Source organism: Rana temporaria, chromosome 11, assembly GCF_905171775.1.
Source record: "Rana temporaria chromosome 11, aRanTem1.1, whole genome shotgun sequence".
NCBI classification, from domain to species: Eukaryota; Metazoa; Chordata; class Amphibia; order Anura; family Ranidae; genus Rana; species Rana temporaria.
This window is the reverse complement of record NC_053499.1, coordinates 89,513,584-89,531,431: the sequence shown is the minus strand read 5'-3', so window position 1 is coordinate 89,531,431 and position 17,848 is coordinate 89,513,584. Positions and strand designations below refer to the sequence as shown.

Genomic DNA, 17,848 nt, shown 5'->3' with positions numbered 1-17,848 from the left:
TAGTAGGAAAGGGGTTACGCTTTTAGGAATTGTTTGCTTGAAGATACAGCATCAGAGCTTATCTGACTTGTTCACCCAATCCGATAAGTTTACAGCTCGGTATGTATCCTTCATGTCACCCACTGGATGAACTGGATGTGGCTAACCAATATTCGTCTTTTATTCCTACTATAGAATTAATCCCTTGTGGTAGGGATCTGCTTAACTTAACACTCATTGGTGCTTGAAGTGGACCATGATCTCAAACGCCGGATATTTACAAAATACTGTATTTTGTTGGCATGTGGCACTCACGTGTTTGCCCTGAGAATATAGGGTAATATGTGCCTGCGTATTATACGCAGGGGGCTTTGGAAAGTTTTGTTCCCCGACACTTTTGTCCTTTTCTGTTATATACCAATAAATGCAGTGGTTACTCAGTTTTTTCTTACCAGACTCCTTTTTGCGTAGTTTAATGTATCTACCCGCAGGGCTATAAGGAGCCTGGGGATGTAGAACACTTTCACATCTGACAAGTCAGCATTCAGATGGGAAGAAAACCAGAAGTTGGGTTTACCAAGGGGAAGATTGGACCTACTTGCCAACCGGCTTGCAGAGCAGCCGTTTTGACCTGTCTAGCAGTGTGCGTTGGAGACAGGGGTTTTGTCCGCGTGTTTGCGGGCACATGAGTGAGCCACGCCAAAGCATCCTGTGGTCCCGACACTGACCAAGGAGTGTCCTTGCTATAGAGGCACATGCATTCTGATGAATGGATGGGGGCAGGTGGACTGAAGGGAGGCCACCCCACCATTGAAGGGCAGGAGCACACCAAACGTCCTGCTTGGTTACCTACCGGTCCAGTCATTTGAGTCCAGGGAGTTAGCTTCCCTTAATCTAGTATCCTTAAGTGGGTTTATTTCCTTGTTTCACCATGACTATGGCAAACAAAAAGGGGACCCACAAGGATTGCCTGTCAGGTCTTTTTTTTTCTTTCTAAACCATTCTCCTGAACAGACTAGTGGCTTAAACCAGATGTTCTTGGTTGATGAAATAGTTCCTTGTTTCACAGAACAAATCTCTGATTAAACTTTTTGGTGGTCCTATGCAGCAGTTGCAGACATTATTGACCACGATTGCTAGAATATTGGCACAGCCAATCTTTCTATCTTAAAAAATTCACAGGCTCTGTGAGCACATGCCACCTAGATCCTGCATCCGAAGAGGAGACAAGGGCATAGGTGAAGCAGACCTGCAGGTCAATTACATGATTGGGGGGTAGACGGGGGACCAGGAGGGTAGGATCCGGTAATATTTGAAGGCTTCGGGGCTGCAAGCTATACCAATAGCAGCCCTGGAGGAGATGGAAAAACCATAGAGGAGCTAGAGAGAGTGATATTAGACGCAGCGCAGGGTAAAAGCCTGGGACCGGATGGTTTTACTAATATGTATTACAAAAAGTTTGCCTCTATACTCCTCTATACTCTGTAGGTATCTCAACTCGGTTTCGATTTCCAATCCATTACCACCAGAGGCCTTAACGGCATATGTGACTGTCCTCCCGAAAGCGGGGAAGGACCCTCAGTGCTGTGCCAGTTACAGGCCCATCTCCCTCTTGAACTCCGATGTTAAGTTTCTATCTAAAATTCTAGCTTTGAGGCTACAAGATCACATTGTTAAATTGATTCATCTGGATCAAACAGGATTTATGAAAGGCCGAGAGGCCAGAGCTAATACAATACGGGCCCTTGGATACATAAAGGCCCAAATCAAATTCCGGCAGTGGTGATCTCAATGGATGCTGAGAAAGCTTTTGACAGGGTAGGGTGGGGATTTATGGTCGGAGTTCTGAGGGAGATGGGCCTGAGGGAGAGAATGATGGGATGGGTGATGGCATTGTATGCAGAACCCAGAGCAAGGGTCAAAGTTAATGGTAGATTTTCAGACTACTTCGAAATAAGTAATGGGAATAGGCATGGGTGCCCACTGTCCCCATTATTATTTGCTATGGTACTGGAACCTTTTTTGTGTATGATTAGAAGGAATAGGGGGATTAAAGGGGTAGTTATAGGATCAATGGAACATAAGATATCCGCATATGCGGACGATCTATTGTTATATCTTTCGTCGCCTCAAGAGACTCTGACGGAACTGACGAGAGAGATAGACAAGTTTGGTTGTATCTCCAATTTTAAATTAAATATAGAGAAATCGGTGTTGATGCCGAATCAGGTGCCCTTGTGGATGAGGAAAAAGCTGCAAAGATCCTTTACCTTCATGTGGCGTTCAGACTCTATATTTTATCTGGGAACACACATAGCCCCAAATGTTAAACGTCTATATGAGTTGAATTATATACCCCTGCTCTCGTCAATACTAAGGGATTTACAGAAATGGAGAAGCCATTGACATGGTTTGGGAGAGTAATTGCCCTTAAAATGAGTGCAATTCCAAGGCTTATTTATATCCTGTATGCTATTCCTATAACTCTCCCACAAATATTTTTCAAACAAATAAAGAAAGCTTTTAGGACTTTTGTCTGGGGGGATAAACATCCCAGGCTGGCATATGATATCTTGAAAAGATCAAAGAAGGAAGGGGGGGGGTAGGTCTCCCAGATATGGCACTTTATTATAGAGCCATGGCCTTGGTTCATATTATGAACTGGCGACACGATTCGAAGGGCAAAGTATGGGTATCCCTGGAGAAAACATTGGCAGGAAGGGACCTGGCGGGAGCACCTTGGGTCCCGACCGCATATAGGGGGTTGTCGGAATATGTTTCACCATTAACTATAATAACGTTATCCATTTGGGACAGAATGAATAAGTCTGGAAAGTTTGCTCCTCCAATATCGCCTATAACTCCTTTGGAGGGGTTCCCATGGTTCTCCCATGGGAAAGAGAAGGGAAGCTTAGAGGGTTGGGGGGGAATTGTGCAGGGGTGGCCCCATATGGGGAATTGCTCTCCTTGGGGGAGCTGGTTCAAAAGCTGGGGGAGGTCTCAATGATGGATTGGAAATACCGGCAGCTGACAGACCTGTTTAACAAATAGAAACACCAAATTAGATCAGTAAACTCTATGACTACTTTTGAGGAACCAGGCCATATGTTATTCCGGATGCATAGATTGGTTCAGAGTACTCAAAATAAGATAACTCCATATTATATGCGTGAATGGGAGAGGGAGTTGGGCCTCAAATTTACAGCAGAACAATTGAAGAGGTTGATGGAAACAACACACCAGTCCTCAATAAGTTCTTATATACAAGAGATGTCTTATAAGTTTCTGACAAGATGGTATCCTACACCGACCCGTTTGGCCCAGATTTACCCATCGATGGATGCCAATTGCTGGCGGGGGTGTAACCAAAGAGGTTAATTTCTTCATATATGGTGGCAGTGTCCCAAGATTAGGAGTTTTTGGAAGGAGATATCCCCTTGGATAAAAAAATTGACATTAAGACCTTTCGAGCAATCTCCATTACATTTCCTGTTCCATGGGATGCCATTATTTATGAAGTTTTATAAAAGAAGTGTTACACCACACCTGTTAAATGCAGCAAAGGCATTGATACCTAGATATTGTAAACAACCAAGAGTCCCTAATATAATGGATTGGAAAAGGGAGGTAGAGAGGATAATGGAAGCAGAGAGATGGGTACATACGGTTAAGGACCAACAGGACAAATTTAAGGATGTATGGGCAGGTTGGATATATTATTCTCCTGAAATAGGGAAGGACTAGCCTGGGGCAGGGAGGCCCGGGGGCGGGTGGAGAGGGGAGGGGGCGACTTTGTGTGTCCCCCCCCCCCCTCATGGGGGCACCAGAGAGAGAGGATTTAGCATATTGAAAAGAAAAGCGACTATGGTCCCCCTTCCCCCCCCCCTTTTTTTTTATTCCCCCGGTTTTATTTTTATTTTCACAACACTAATCTGGATTACTTGCACAGTAGAGAGGGGGAATTAATTAATTGAGTCAACATTTGATGAAGAGCACAGAGGGTTGTGGAGAAGGGGATAGAAATAGGGGAGAAGCAGTTCTCCCCCCCCCCCCTTTTTTTTTCTCCTTTAATAAAAAAATGGTCTTTCTGGAATATCGCATAGCTTCAGTCTTTTATGATGCATATCCTTGACACATTAAATTACCCCTCTATATGCAATGTACCTTTACATATTCCATCTCCACTGTTTATGATTTACCATTAATATGTATCATGCAGTTCACTCCTTTTTCTAAGATGTGATATATGCTCATCTAATGTCTTACTGTTGACTCCCTTTTATTGACTACATTATGTAAATGCACGTTTGTACTTTCCAAATGAACTTGTGTAAACAAAAAAAATTGAGATCTGGGGTCAAAAAGACCACGGATCTCATATTTCGACTAAAATGCAATAAGAATAAAAAATTGTCATTTGGAAAAATTACAAAAGTAAATTGGCCCTTTAAGATGTATCTGAGGAAGTGATGTTTTGACGTCTCTTCCGCCCTGCTATGGTATGGATAGGGGTGGGGGCCATCTTGCCCTCACTCGTATCCATGCCCAGCACGAGGAAGGACTCGATTGCCTCCGCCACTGCTGAATGCTCCGGTAAGCGGTGGGAGGGGGCCTGTCTCCGCGATGTCTACTAACATCTGCAAATGCTAGGTCTATTCTAGACGCTAGAGAAGCAAGAATACGTTTTTTTTCTCCAGATCTCTGTTGTGCCCATCGCCTGCGCCCAATTATATAAATCTGCTGAATACGGTCTAGAAGATTTTGGTCTATCCGAGTTTGGGGATAGAACTAAATTTAAATCTACTATAAGCAGTAATTTTGCTGAAAGATATTGAATATTTTGTTTCCATTATCTCATTCAAAACACCCACAGAAAACGGAGGTGGAATATATACTGCCACTGTAATATACCTTGGATGTCCAATCGTAAACACAATGGCATATTTTCCATTTATATCTTTATAGGCCTTCTCTATTTTTCCAGAAAATGATTTATTTACCAGAACCGATACCCCCCTTGCATAGGAGGAGTCCCATCAAGTTTAGTCATGAAGGATGTCATTACAGTGTGACCTAATGCCATTTTTCCCTTCTTCATCCCCTTCCTTCCCTTCTTCCCCCACCCCCTCAATTTTTCCTTATGCCTCTCCCCCCCTGCTCTTTCCCTTTTCCCCCTCCTTTTTTGCCTTCCCCATACCTCCCCTTCTCTCCTTTCTCTCCCCCCCCCTATTTCCCCTCTTCAACCCCTTTTTTCCCATCCCCCTCCCCCTCTCTTACCCTCCCCCTCCATTCCACCTAAACCTTTCTTCCCCTCCACTTTTTCCCTCCCCCTTCCCACCTTTTCTGTTTTTCCCGCCTCTCTCTCATTTCTCTTTTTTTTTCCTTCTTTCCCCATCTTTCCCTTTGGTTGTATCCAAACATTTACACTTACCATACAACTATTTATAGGCAAGGGTCTTTTCCTCCTGTTTTCTTCTTGGCCGGACCATAGAGGTCATCCCTACAGGCTCCCCCAGGCTCTACTGCCCCTCCTAGACTGATACACCAACCGCACAGTTTGAAGGTAAAATATGAACATACCCCATTTTGAATAAAAATTTGGCTCTTTTACGTAAATGTGTTTTCCAGCTAAAGAATCTTGGTATTATGAAACACATCTGGGCAGTGTACAAAACTCTGTAGTTGCGCATGTTTTATTAAAATCATGAGCTAAGGGGGCAATTACAAATGCCCTGCATTGATTTTTCTCTATTCATGCTATGATAATGACCTGTCCTGAATGTTATATGTATAACAACTTGTATATACTTGTTACCACTATTGACATTGTATTTTTAAAATTCAGATTTCTGTCTTATGTGCTGTTTTTCTTTTGAGTGATTTTTTTTAAGGCCCTGACAAAGCGGGGCTACCTGCGAAACGCGTAGACCATACTTATGATACATCTGACCAGGATCTACACACCCTGGACCAAAGTAACAGTAAAACTGTATTTTGTATCAAACTGTGACATATTGTTTTAAAGAATCCCATCCAAGGATTGTAAATAAAATCTTTTCTATGTTTTTTTGAAAGTGTGATAGAACTTATTTACTTTTTTCTAAACCCCACCAAGGCACATTTAAAGTCCCACGCTACTTTGTACTTTTTACATTTTTATGTTTGGAGCAGCAAGTTTATCCTCTTATGTTTTTTCTCTTTAGGCTGGTTCTGCTCTTCAGGATCCATCTTGTTTTGCAAACCTTCTGCGCTTTTATGATGGAATCTGTAAGTGGGAGGAAGATAGCCCAACTCCTGTGCTGCATGTGGGCTGGGCAACTTTCCTTGTGCAGTCACTTGGTAGATTTGATGCACAGGTAAGTAAAAATAAAAATGGTGAGAGCACATTTTATGTGGCATAGCTAACTACATTGTTAACAAATTTTACAATTGACAGGAATCACAACATTCAGGCTATTGTGACAGTGTTGATCTTAAAAAAAGGCAACACAAACGTCACTTCCTAATATATTTCATATCAGAAATAATACCTTCTAATGTGAAAAACAAATATGCATGTACTTCAAAATTCTTACTTACCCTTCTTACTTAAAGTAGAACTAATAGGTAAAACTTTTTTCCTGGTGCCTCCATGGCAGCATACCTATGACAAGCTCCGCCTTGGCTGCACTCTCAGGACCAGTGAATATTATAAAAGAATAGGATTAGAGCACCCCCAACATTCTCCTTTTTTCCCTCATACCTCATGGTCAGTGAATGTTGGTCTAGTGTCCTTACCTCTGCAATTGGCAGTTTCCATCCAGGTTCAGCCTTTCGGCTTTGGCTGCTAAATGCACTGAAAAGCAAGGGAGTCCATTCTGTGGGTCTTTTGGGACAGGCAGCGGTCTGCTAACCAGGAGCATGGATTCTGCATCTACTGTAAGTTTAAGGCTTCAGCTCCCAGGGGCAAAAGAGGAAGCAGCCATCGCTGTTCTCTTGCAGGCTTTTATTTTCTTTCTTTCAGGGCTTACCTTGTCAGGCATGTGACAATACCAGCACCCCTTGTTGCTCCCCACCTGTTCTGTCTTTTTCTTTACATTTAGTTTAGAGTCTTTAGGAGGCAGTGCATGCCTCGCGCCATCTATTCTCTGCTGCCCAGCATCTTCCGCTCTGTTCTGCTCATTTACTGATCTTGGAACCCGCAAGACTGAATGGGTCCTGGCACCACCCCGGGTCGGCACATGCGCTGTCTAACTGGAGGCCGCGCCGGCCATCTTAGGAATGGGAAAGGCTGGGGCTGCCCTTTGCCAGTTCTTCAGGTAATTAGATGAGGGTGTTTTATTCCTTGTGTTCCCGCCCCTTCTGCTATGTATTTCCCCTGGGAACCTTAGTAGGGCGGCCTGTTGCCCCCTGGAGGGTTGCCTTTCTAAGCTCCTGGAGTTTTTAAGGGAAACCCTACCAAAATGTCTTCCACATTAAAAAAAAAAGAGAGAGAGAGGTGGAATAAGAGTTCTCTGGCTCACTTCCCTTTAAAAAAAAGAAATGGGGAGGGGCCTAATTTTTTCTTTAAACTTTCCTTCTATATTCTTTTTCCCTAGCTGCTTCTTCTTCTAGCCTCTCAATATGACCATGCCCCATCCTAACAAGACCCTTCATTACACTTAAGGTAAGGACCCACGTCCAGATAAGTTCTGAGGAGAAAAAAAAGTGCACTTATGCTGGTACATTTGTGTATTTCAGCCCTGTATGCCAGAAGATGTCCAAGGGGACATCACTGCGACGTGAGGCCTCAGACAAGGGCAGCCCCAGCCTGGATGGGTCATCCAGGTCTAGACACCATGCAAGTGGGGAAAAATCATCCTTAAAGAGAAAACGGTCTTTACATTCCCTACGCTCCAGATCGGCAAAGTGTCAGGCCTGTGGCACCACCCCATTGCTGGACAAACTAGTTTGCAGAAGTTGCGTCAGAGAGTATGCAGCTTACAGAGTCACAATGCCATTGCAGCAGATACCGTCACCACCTTAGGAGGAAAATTTAAATATTTCTCTCCCTGGTCCATTTGCTGGTGAACCCTCTCATCCTGGGACAGTTACCTCTGCTAGACATGTGGAGGAAAATAACCCATCGGAAGATTCCTCAGATGACCCTGGTGCAGCCTTTTTTTTTAAGCAGTGAAGCTGGCCATTTGCTGGGAGGAAGCCAACACAGCATCTAAAAAATCAAAATGCTATTTCCCCTTTCTGAAAAAGCAAGTCTCCTTTTTTCCTCTGATGGATGAGATCAGAAATGGAATTGAAGAGGAATGGAATAAAACAGAAAAGAGATTCCCTCTTAATCGGTTGACAAAACTGTATCCGCTCGCGGAATCAGACTCTGATCTATTAGATGGCCCTTCGACGGTGGACGCAGCAGTGGTACGTCTGGCAAAAAACATCACCTATGGATGATTCAGCCTCATTTAAAGCTCCTTTGGATAGAAGAATATATCTTAATCTAAAGCAAGTCTATCAGATGGCAGGAAATGCCTGTAAGCCAGCAATAGCTCTAACATCAGTGTCCAATGCCGTTCGTTTTTGGACAGATAACATTGAGATACACACATTAAATAGAAATAAAAAAGAAGAAAAAGCTGCGCCAATAAGGGAGTATAAACTTCCGTCCTCAAGATGACATATATGAATGATAATATAACCTATCCCCAGATGGCATAGGGATAAATGTACACCTTTCGCTAACAGACCAGTAAATCAAAAAAAAGTCCACAGGTTAATGAAATCCACAGAATAATATTAGACCATAAGCTTGTATGATGACACCGCTGTGCTTGACAACAATATGACGTGCCCACCACCACAAAACAAATGGCTGTTTACCAGAGGCAAGCAAAGACACGCAATCGGCTGTGACCTAGCCGCAGCCTTTAGCTTGCAGGCAGAATGGTATCGGAACCCGGATCAGACATGCAGGGTGCTTCTCCAATACTCCTCTCCCCCTGGCTATAACTCAGAACTCTGTATAGATTGAACCACGTAGGAAAGGAAGAGAGGGGTGATATTGTCTTGACTAATTTAAAATAAAAAATTGTACTTACAAACAAGTAAGTTACAAAAAAAGTAGAGGCCCTTCCTCGTAAACGGTGTGGTGAGGTCACTGCGTCCCGCCAGACGCGTTTCGTCACATCAGACGTCATCAATTGGGATAGGCCACGCACTGACTCACACAGCGGAATCTTGGCTATGGGCATAAATGCCATTAACGGCTGAAATGACTCCTAAGACATAATTAAACCTCTTACGTAAAACATACATCTAAAAATGAATAGACAAACTGAATAGAAAACCCAGAGCAACCTACAACCATTATTATTAACAAGCACTACAATGGGGATCGAAAGTTTGGACACCCCAGGTAAAAATTTGTATTAATGTGCATAACGAAGCCAAGATGGAAACATCTCCAAAAGGCATCAAATTTCAGATTAGACATTCTTATAATATGTCAAAAAAAGTTAGATTTTATTTCCATCATTTACACTTTCAAAATTACAGAAAACAAAAAAATGGCGTCTGCAAAAGTTTGGTCACCCTGCAGAATTTATAGCATGCACTGCCCCCTTTGCAAAGCTGAGACCTGCCAGTGTCATGGATTGTTCTCAATCATCATCTTGAAAGACCAGGTGATGTCAATCTCAAAGGTTTTAAATGCCCAGACTCATCTGACCTTGCCCCAACAATCAGCACCATGGGTTCTTCTAAGCAGTTGTCTAGAAAACTGAAAATAGTTGGCGCTCACAAAGCTGGAGAAGGCTATAAGAAGATGGCAAAGCGTTTTCAGATGTCAATATCCTCTGTTCGGAATGTAATTAAGAAATGACAGTCATCAGGAACAGTGGAAGTTAAAGCAAGATCTGGAAGACCAAGAAAAATATCAGACAGAACAGCTCGCAGGATTGTGAGAAAAGCATTTCAAAACCCACGTTTGACTGCATGATCTCTCCAGAAAGATCTGGCAGACACTGGAGATGTGGTACACTATTCCACTATAAAGAGATACTTGTACAACTATGTTCTTCATGGAAGAGTCATCAGAAGAAAACCTCTTCTACGTCCTCATCACAAAAATCAGAGTTTGAACTTTGCAAATGAACATATTGACAAGCCTGATGCATTTTAGAAACAAGTTCTGTGGACCGATGAGGTTAAAATAGAACTTTTTGGCTGGAATGAGCGAAGGTACGTTTGGAGAAGAAAGGGCACAGAATTTAATGATGCCATCTGTAAAAAAGCTGAAGTTAAAGAGAGGATGGCTTCTACAAATGGATAATGATCCTAAACACACCTCAAAATCCACGGGGGATTACATCAAGAGGCGTAAACTGAAGGTTTTGCCATGGCCTTCTCAATCTCCTGACCTCAACATAATTGAAAATCTATGGATAGACCTTAAAAGAGCAGTGCGTGACAGACAGCCCAGAGATCTCAAAGAACTGGAAGACTTTTGTAAGGAAGAATGGGCAAAGATACATCAAACAAGAATTGAAAGACTCTTGGCTGGCTACAAAAAGCGTTTACAAGCTGTGATACTTGCCAAAGGGGACAGTACAAGATATTAACTCTGCAGGGTGCCCAAACTTTTGCAGACGCCATTTTTTTGTAATTTTAAAAGTGTAATTGATGGAAATAAAATCTATCTTTTTTTTTTACATATTATAAAAATGTCTAATCTGTAATTTGATGCCTTTTGGAGATTTTTCCATCTATCCTTGGCTTTATTATGCACATTAATACAAATTTTTACCTGGGGTGCCCGAACTTTCAATCCCCACTGTACCATCAAGGATGAGGAACTAACTCTACCTCATCCTATCAGGTCTCGGATAGGGACTCCTCCTCTAGGGGGCCCCTTTTGCCAAGTGGGCAGACGAGTTGGGGTTTTCACAGACCCACCCAAGGGCTAAAAAGGCAGGGAGTAAGAGGAGAGAAACCAGAGGGGGGGAGGCGGGTACGAGCAACCAAAATGACCAAAAACATAGTAGGACAAGGAATTTTTTATTTAAGTAGCAAGGTGCTGTCAGAACCAGAAAAACTGATTTTAGATAAGGGTCTTAAGTTCTCGCCACCCAAAGGTTTGGACAAGTTCCTTTATATATACATACATATACATGGATATACATACATTTGTCAGGAAGCTGAACACTATATGGCAGGTATTTCATCAAGTAGTCAGGTGTGGTCGACCAATTTTGTACATTCAGGTTTGTCAAATGCATCCCATTTTAACCCTCCAGGCCCCCTTGCACCATCATTAAGGGTGTTTCGGGATGTACTCATTAGAGATCTGGATACTATGGAGGTTAAGAAGGCCAGGATGAATAAAACACTCCAAGGGGGGCTAGATTGTGTAATAATAGGGATCTGGTCATAAGGCCAGCTGATAAAGGGGGAGGATTGTGGTTCTTGATAGGGCAGACTATATGGCCGAGATGTATAATATTGTTGGCCATTCCAGCACTTACACTCAATTGTTGTCCGACCCTAAGGCCAATTATACTAAAGATCTTGAGTATCAGAAGGGTTTTACGAGGGGATTCTCATGGGGTTCCGCCTATTAGGAGAGGAAGGCAGACATGTTAGATATTTAAATGCAGGGGGGCGTGGCCGGATGTAGGAGCGATGCGAGAATGGTGGAGTGAGTGAGTGAACTTGCTCCTCCGCTCCATACCCCTCACCTATACCTGAAACTGTCCCGTGCCTTACTTGAGCTCTTCTCCTTCTCCCGCTCGAGGACTTTGATGGCGCGTCACTGAGCCAGCTAGCTTGACTAGCAGAACGTGCTACTCCCCTCCCTATCTCCAACAACCTGATTTGGAGGTTTTTTTTGCAGTACTGCGGGCTCATCTCCCACATGTAGCGCCCCCCCCCCTGTGAATCGGGTACAGCCGCTGGAATTGGCCCTTAACTTGCTGCGGGTGGCCCGTGGAGAGTCTGGACGGTGGTGTGGTGGAACCGCGGCGTGCGGTGTGAAAAGCGAGGGGTACCGCTGGAGCCGTAGTGCGGTGGTCGGCGGCGAAAAACAGAGCCGGGTCCCTCGGAAGTCTCGCGAGACTTCAGCTAGGCTACAGCTCCAGACAGAGTCAGACCTGAAGCGCTGTGGAGAGTGGAGAGAGAGAACCTCGGTGTACTCTGTTGCCCCCTGCTGAGGAAAGAGCAGACTGCAGCGAGTGTGATCACCAGGAGACAATTCTTCCAGAGATGTGAAAAGAGACTCAGGTGACACACTGCCTTTCTATTTACTATTTACTCTACTTACTCACTTTGTCTCCAAATAGGCTTAAGTGAAAACGCTTCCATTTAATATTTAATGACTTTGGGTGATTACCGCTGCATTATCGCAACATACAATAGAGGGGCAATAACAACGCTCGCTCCAATGCATGTTTTTCTTTCTTTTTTTTTCTTTTTTTTTTGTGCTTGTTTTGAGCTGACCTAACCAACATAACCAACAATAACTTTTATATGATACGTCTGATCCTCTGCTGTATTCTCCCTCGGAAACCCCCCTGGTTACCCAGCAGGGGAAAAGGATAAAGGAATGTTGTACTTACCCCCGAGACTCAGTGAATAATTATTTTTTTTCCCCATTGATCATCATTGGATAATCGGCGCTAGGATTCCCCCTTCCCCACCCCCCCTCTCCTTTTTTTTTTTCAAGCTTACTTCTCATCGATTTATTGACTTATTAACATAACTGTAGCCCCGTAGTGGGGGAGGCGAGTCGCTTCCCGTACGCATTTTTGTTTCTCCTATTATGTCCATGGGTCAGGTGGGAGCCCTAATTACATGGTCCGCAAAAAGCCAGGCAAGCGCATTAGCTTTCTCAGCAATATCTACAACAGCTGTAGCAAAACTTGATCGCTTTGCTCGAACCTCTTTGTCACCGGCTAAGGCGGTCCAATCACAGACTGCACAAGCAGGAGCACCCTTGGACAGGAGAAGTAGGGGCACGACAACAATTAAATCAGTAGCTGCACCCTCTACAAAAACTGCAAGTATTAAAGGGGCTGGGGGAGGAAAAGATTACACGGAAAACGCGGTAACAAACACAGCAGTAAAACCAGCCAGTTTACCCCAAAAAATCATGGAGGGGGGCACAACAGGAAGCGAGGGGGAACCCACTTTGAGAGACCTCCTGCAGGCCATTAACTCCTGCAGGGACTCAATAACAGGCCTAGAGACCCAATTGAAAGGTATCAAGGAGGACCTATGTTCAATGGGGGATAAGTTGAGTAAGACCATTGAAAGAACATCTATACTAGAGGAAAGACTAAGTACAGTCGAGGATGATTTATTCCCGCTTAAACAGGAAATCGCAGGGTTAAAGAAACAAATGGACATGCAGGGGGCGAAGATCGATGACCTGGAAAATAGAAACCGCAGGAATAATGTTAGAATTATTGGCAGAGCGGAGCGAGGGAGCTAACCCCATTGCATTTCTTGAGGACTGGTTCAGAGAGACTTTTGGTGCCACATCTTTTTCACCCTTTTTCGGCATCGAACGTGCCCACCGGGTCCCCTTTAAACCACGTCTGCCAAGTGTGCGCCCTAGACCACTCCTTGTGAAAATATTTAACTATAATGACAAAGTGACTCTTCTGCGGAAGGCTAGAGAAAAAGGGGAGATTTTATATAATGGGGTTAAAGTCTCGCTGTATCAGAATTTCTCCCCCGATCTGCAGAGGCGCAGAGCTGAATTTATTTCAATTAAGCGAGCTCTTCAAAAACTTGGACTTCCTTATGCTTTGCTTTACCCAGCCCGCCTGCGAGTCTCTGCATTGGGTGGAACCTTCTTTTTTGACTCACCGGCAAGTACTGCGAAGTGGCTTGAGGACAATAAGAAAGACTTATGACCCACAGAGAGGAGGTGAAGTGGAGGAAAAGAAAGAAAGGCGGAATTTTATTTTTTATTTTTTTATTTATTTATTTTCTTTCTTTTTTTTTCTGGTCACTTAATGCACTTTTAAATATGTACATGAATTTAGCAACATTGCAATATGGTAATGAGCTGAATGCAGGCTAGTTAAAACACAGGGAATCCTTTTTTTTTTTTAACACAATTAAAAGCACTTAAACTGCACAAAACGGGACGAGGAGAGGGGAGAAAGTAAGAGGCACTAAAATGATGTTAGAGGGAGGGGGTGGGGCGGGGGGGGATGGAGGGTAGTATGGTTGTGGTTTGTATAGGGAGGTATGGTAGTTGGGAGGTCCCAACAATGGTGTATAGTATGGAGGCCACAGGTAGAGCCCCTAGGGGAGGGCCAAGGGAGGGAGGGTGGTGCAGTGGGGGAAGGGGCAGGAGGGAGGGACGTAGTAGGGAGAGAGGGGGGATGGGTGGGGGAGAAATGGTTGGGTTACACACCACTATTAAGCGTTTGATGACACTACCCACAATTGCAATTTCCCTATTTAGATTGTTTTCATTATTTCTCTTTTTTAAGGTATGGCGAAGTGGGTAAACACTTCTTGCGGGCTCCTTTTTTTTCTCTTCTTCCTTCTTTTTACTGCTTCTTCAGTGACAGGAGAGTCGCATTACGCTCTCACTTTTGTTAAAAGCAGTGCCCTGGGGAGGTTTTTATATAGTAACATATTATTCCTGGATACACGTGTTTTTTGGGGCTCCTTTTTTCAGCATATACAATTTTTGACAGATGTTTGGTTTTTGGGCCTTCTCCCCTCTCTTTTTTACTACCGGGACCCCCCCCCTTTTTTTTTTTGGTCCCCAAGATACAAACTGGGCAAAGGTCAAGGGTCGCTAAACTTAACTATAACACATGGTAGATAAGACGTTCTGTATAAAATCCCTGAATGTGTGTGGAATGAGGGACCCAACCAAGAGAGCAACTATCTTTGATATGTTGGGGGGGGGGGGTGCCGGTCTGCTCTGTCTACAGGAGACACACTTAACTGCAAGTACAGCTACGCAGTTGAGCGGCCCAAAATTCCAGGCCACTTACCACTCGTATCACTCATCCTACTCTAGGGGAGTGAGCATACTGGTGGGGAAAGGATTGGGATTTTCCTGTAGAGAGAGCAGGATAGATGATCAGGGAAGGTTTATATTTGTATTCTGCTTAATTGAAAATAAACTATTTGTGATAGCCAGCGTTTATACCCCCCCCCCCCCCCCCCATTTAAATTTGAAGTCCTACATAAATTGATTGAGTTTACATTGGACAAACCAGGAATACCAATAGTTATTATAGGCAATTTTAATGAAGCCTTAGATAGGACCCAGGATAGGTTCCCGCCAGGAAATAGACCTAAAACAAAAGGAGAGGACCGATTAGCGTGATTTTTGGATGAAGTGGGGTTATGTGACATCTGGCGTACGCGCTATCCGCAGGAACGTCAATACTCCTGTTTTTCGAAGACTCACCACACTCTATCCAGAATAGACATGACGTTGGGTAACGAGGAGGCAGCAACACTAGTAATAAATATAGAATATGGCCCAAGAGGAGTCTCCGATCACTCGCCGATCGAGCTGACAATAAAAACTAGGGGTAAATGGTACCCAAGAGAATGGAAAATTAGCCCTCACTGGCTCGAACTAATGAGCGAACACAGTATGGTGATGTCGGCTCTTAAAGAATTTATACAGATAAATGAGGGAACTGCATCAGTGGGGGTGGTATGGGACTCCCTAAAAGCCTACCTCCGAGGCCTCCTGATCCAAAAGATAGCAGGGGTTAAGAGGAAGAACAGGGAGGGAGAGAGTGAGATAAGGAATCAGTTGCTACAAGCAGAGAAGAGATATATTGAAACCCCAACCTCTCATAATTTAAAAGAGTGGCTAGAAAAACAACAAATATACAAAATGACTACATTAAAAAGAACAGAGGGAAAACGAATATTCCAGAAACAGAATCAGTTTGGAGAGGGAGAGCGAGTGGGGCGCCTATTATCTCTGCTTATTAGAACCAATTTCCCCCCCCCCCTCCACTGTTACAGCAGTTAAGTTATCAAGCAGTGAAATTTCCTCCGATAAAACTGTGATATTAAATACTTTTAAAGAATTCTTTGTATCCCTTTATAGCTCCAAGAGAAGGGAGGGGACTGAAGGACCGGGAAAATTTTTTCCAGGGACTGTCCGTCCCGACCCTATCGGAGGAAGAAAACATTGACATGGAGGCGCCAATTACTCTAGGAGAATTAAAATCGGCAGTGGCGGGGATGTCAACTCAAAAGTCACCAGGCCCAGATGGGATGCCCGTAGAGATCTATAAAAGATATGGTGATATCCTGCTACCAGAACTCCAAAAGACATTAAATTGGGCATTGACTCATGGAATACTTCCCATCTCTATGACTGAAGCCACTATCATTGTCTTACATAAGGAGGGGAAAGGATCCAAGAGAGGCTTCATCTTATTGCCCTATCTCACTTCTATGTACTGACACCAAGATCTTGGCCAAAGTGTTAGCAACACGTCTTAACCGGTATATCCAAGTGCTTTATACATCCTGACCAATCTGGCCAACATCAGGAGAGTGTTCCTGAATATGCAAATTCCAACAGAGGGTGTGGGCTCCAGAGCCGTCTTAGCCCTGGATGCTGCCAAGGTGCTTGACAGTCTGGAATGGGACTACCTATGGAAGGTCCTAGAGAAATTCGGGTTTGGCCCCAGGTTCATGAGTTGGGTGAAGTTGTTATACAATCAGCCAAGAGCAAAAATTTAAATCAACAATGAATTTTCAGAAATGTTTCAACTAGAGAGAGGAACGCGACAGGGCTGTCCCCTTTCCCCCCTTCTGTTAAAATTAGAAAAACTAAAGATGTACAGGGGTTCTGCAGACAGACTACAGAGGATAAGATCGCACTGTTTGCGGACGATGTCCTTTTCTTTTTGGCAGATGTCGAAACCTCGTTAAAAAATGTGATCAAAATGGTGGGCGAGTTTGGGCTATGCTCCGGGTTGGTCATTAATTGGGAAAAGTCAGCACTACTGCCAATTGACCCCCTTGGTGCCCAGATACCTCATGGAATCCCTCAGTTAAAAGTAGTAGTTATGATGAAATATCTCGGGATATGAATCACGAGGGACATCAATAGCTTTGTCCAAAATAACTTAATCCCTCTTTTGTCTAAATGGGAACATAAAAGAGATGTCTGGTGTAGACTACCATTATCCAAAGTGGGGCGATGTAATCTAATAAAGATGCTATGGTTGCTCCAGTTACTCTATATCCTCCATACCTCCCCAGTCTGGATAGATCAAAAATGGTTCAAAAGGATAGAATCCCTCTTCAGAGAGTTAATTTGGAAGAAGGGACAAGCCAGGATTTGTCTCCAGACCATGCAGTTACCAGCTAAAGAGGGGGGAATGGCAGTACCACACCCGAAAACATACTTTCTAGCCTTGCAGCTACAACAGCTTGCGAACTGCGGACTGGAGGGAGGTGGGAATTCCGGTAGATTGATGCTAGCAGGGGCACCACATAGGACAATAGTGGAGGCACTTGAGGCTGGTTCGTTCGTCCATAGATGTCCAACTATAAAACTTAGCCTTAAAGTATGGCAAACAAAAGTATTGATGGGCTATAAGGGAATAACAATTTTTGCCCCTCTCTGGTGCAATCAAAACTTAAGAGAATTAAAGGATATTGAGAGATGTAAAGAATGGGAGAGACAAGGGATAAGTCGCTTAAACCAATTGTACAATGGAGAACAGATTAAATCCTTTGCAGATTTGCGACAGGAATTCAACATAACAAATAAAACATTTTATAGATATCTCCAGATCCGACACGCCATCCAAGCTCAGTTTGGGTTACAACTCATTGTATGGTGTAGTGGTTAACTCCCTCACCTGGCAACAAGAGAGTCACGGGT

At 43.7% G+C, this 17,848-nt stretch overlaps 1 protein-coding gene across 2 annotated transcripts in view; it reads left to right on the top strand.

Annotated features, from left to right (window-relative positions):
* MEN1 (menin 1) overlaps positions 1–17,848 on the top strand; it is a 714,178-nt gene that overhangs the window by 675,892 nt on the left and 20,438 nt on the right. For both annotated transcript variants that reach the window (XM_040328762.1, XM_040328763.1), the window contains one exon: positions 6,183–6,335. In XM_040328762.1, coding sequence (XP_040184696.1) covers positions 6,183–6,335 — 153 coding nt within the window. The remainder of the gene's footprint in view (positions 1–6,182; positions 6,336–17,848) is intronic.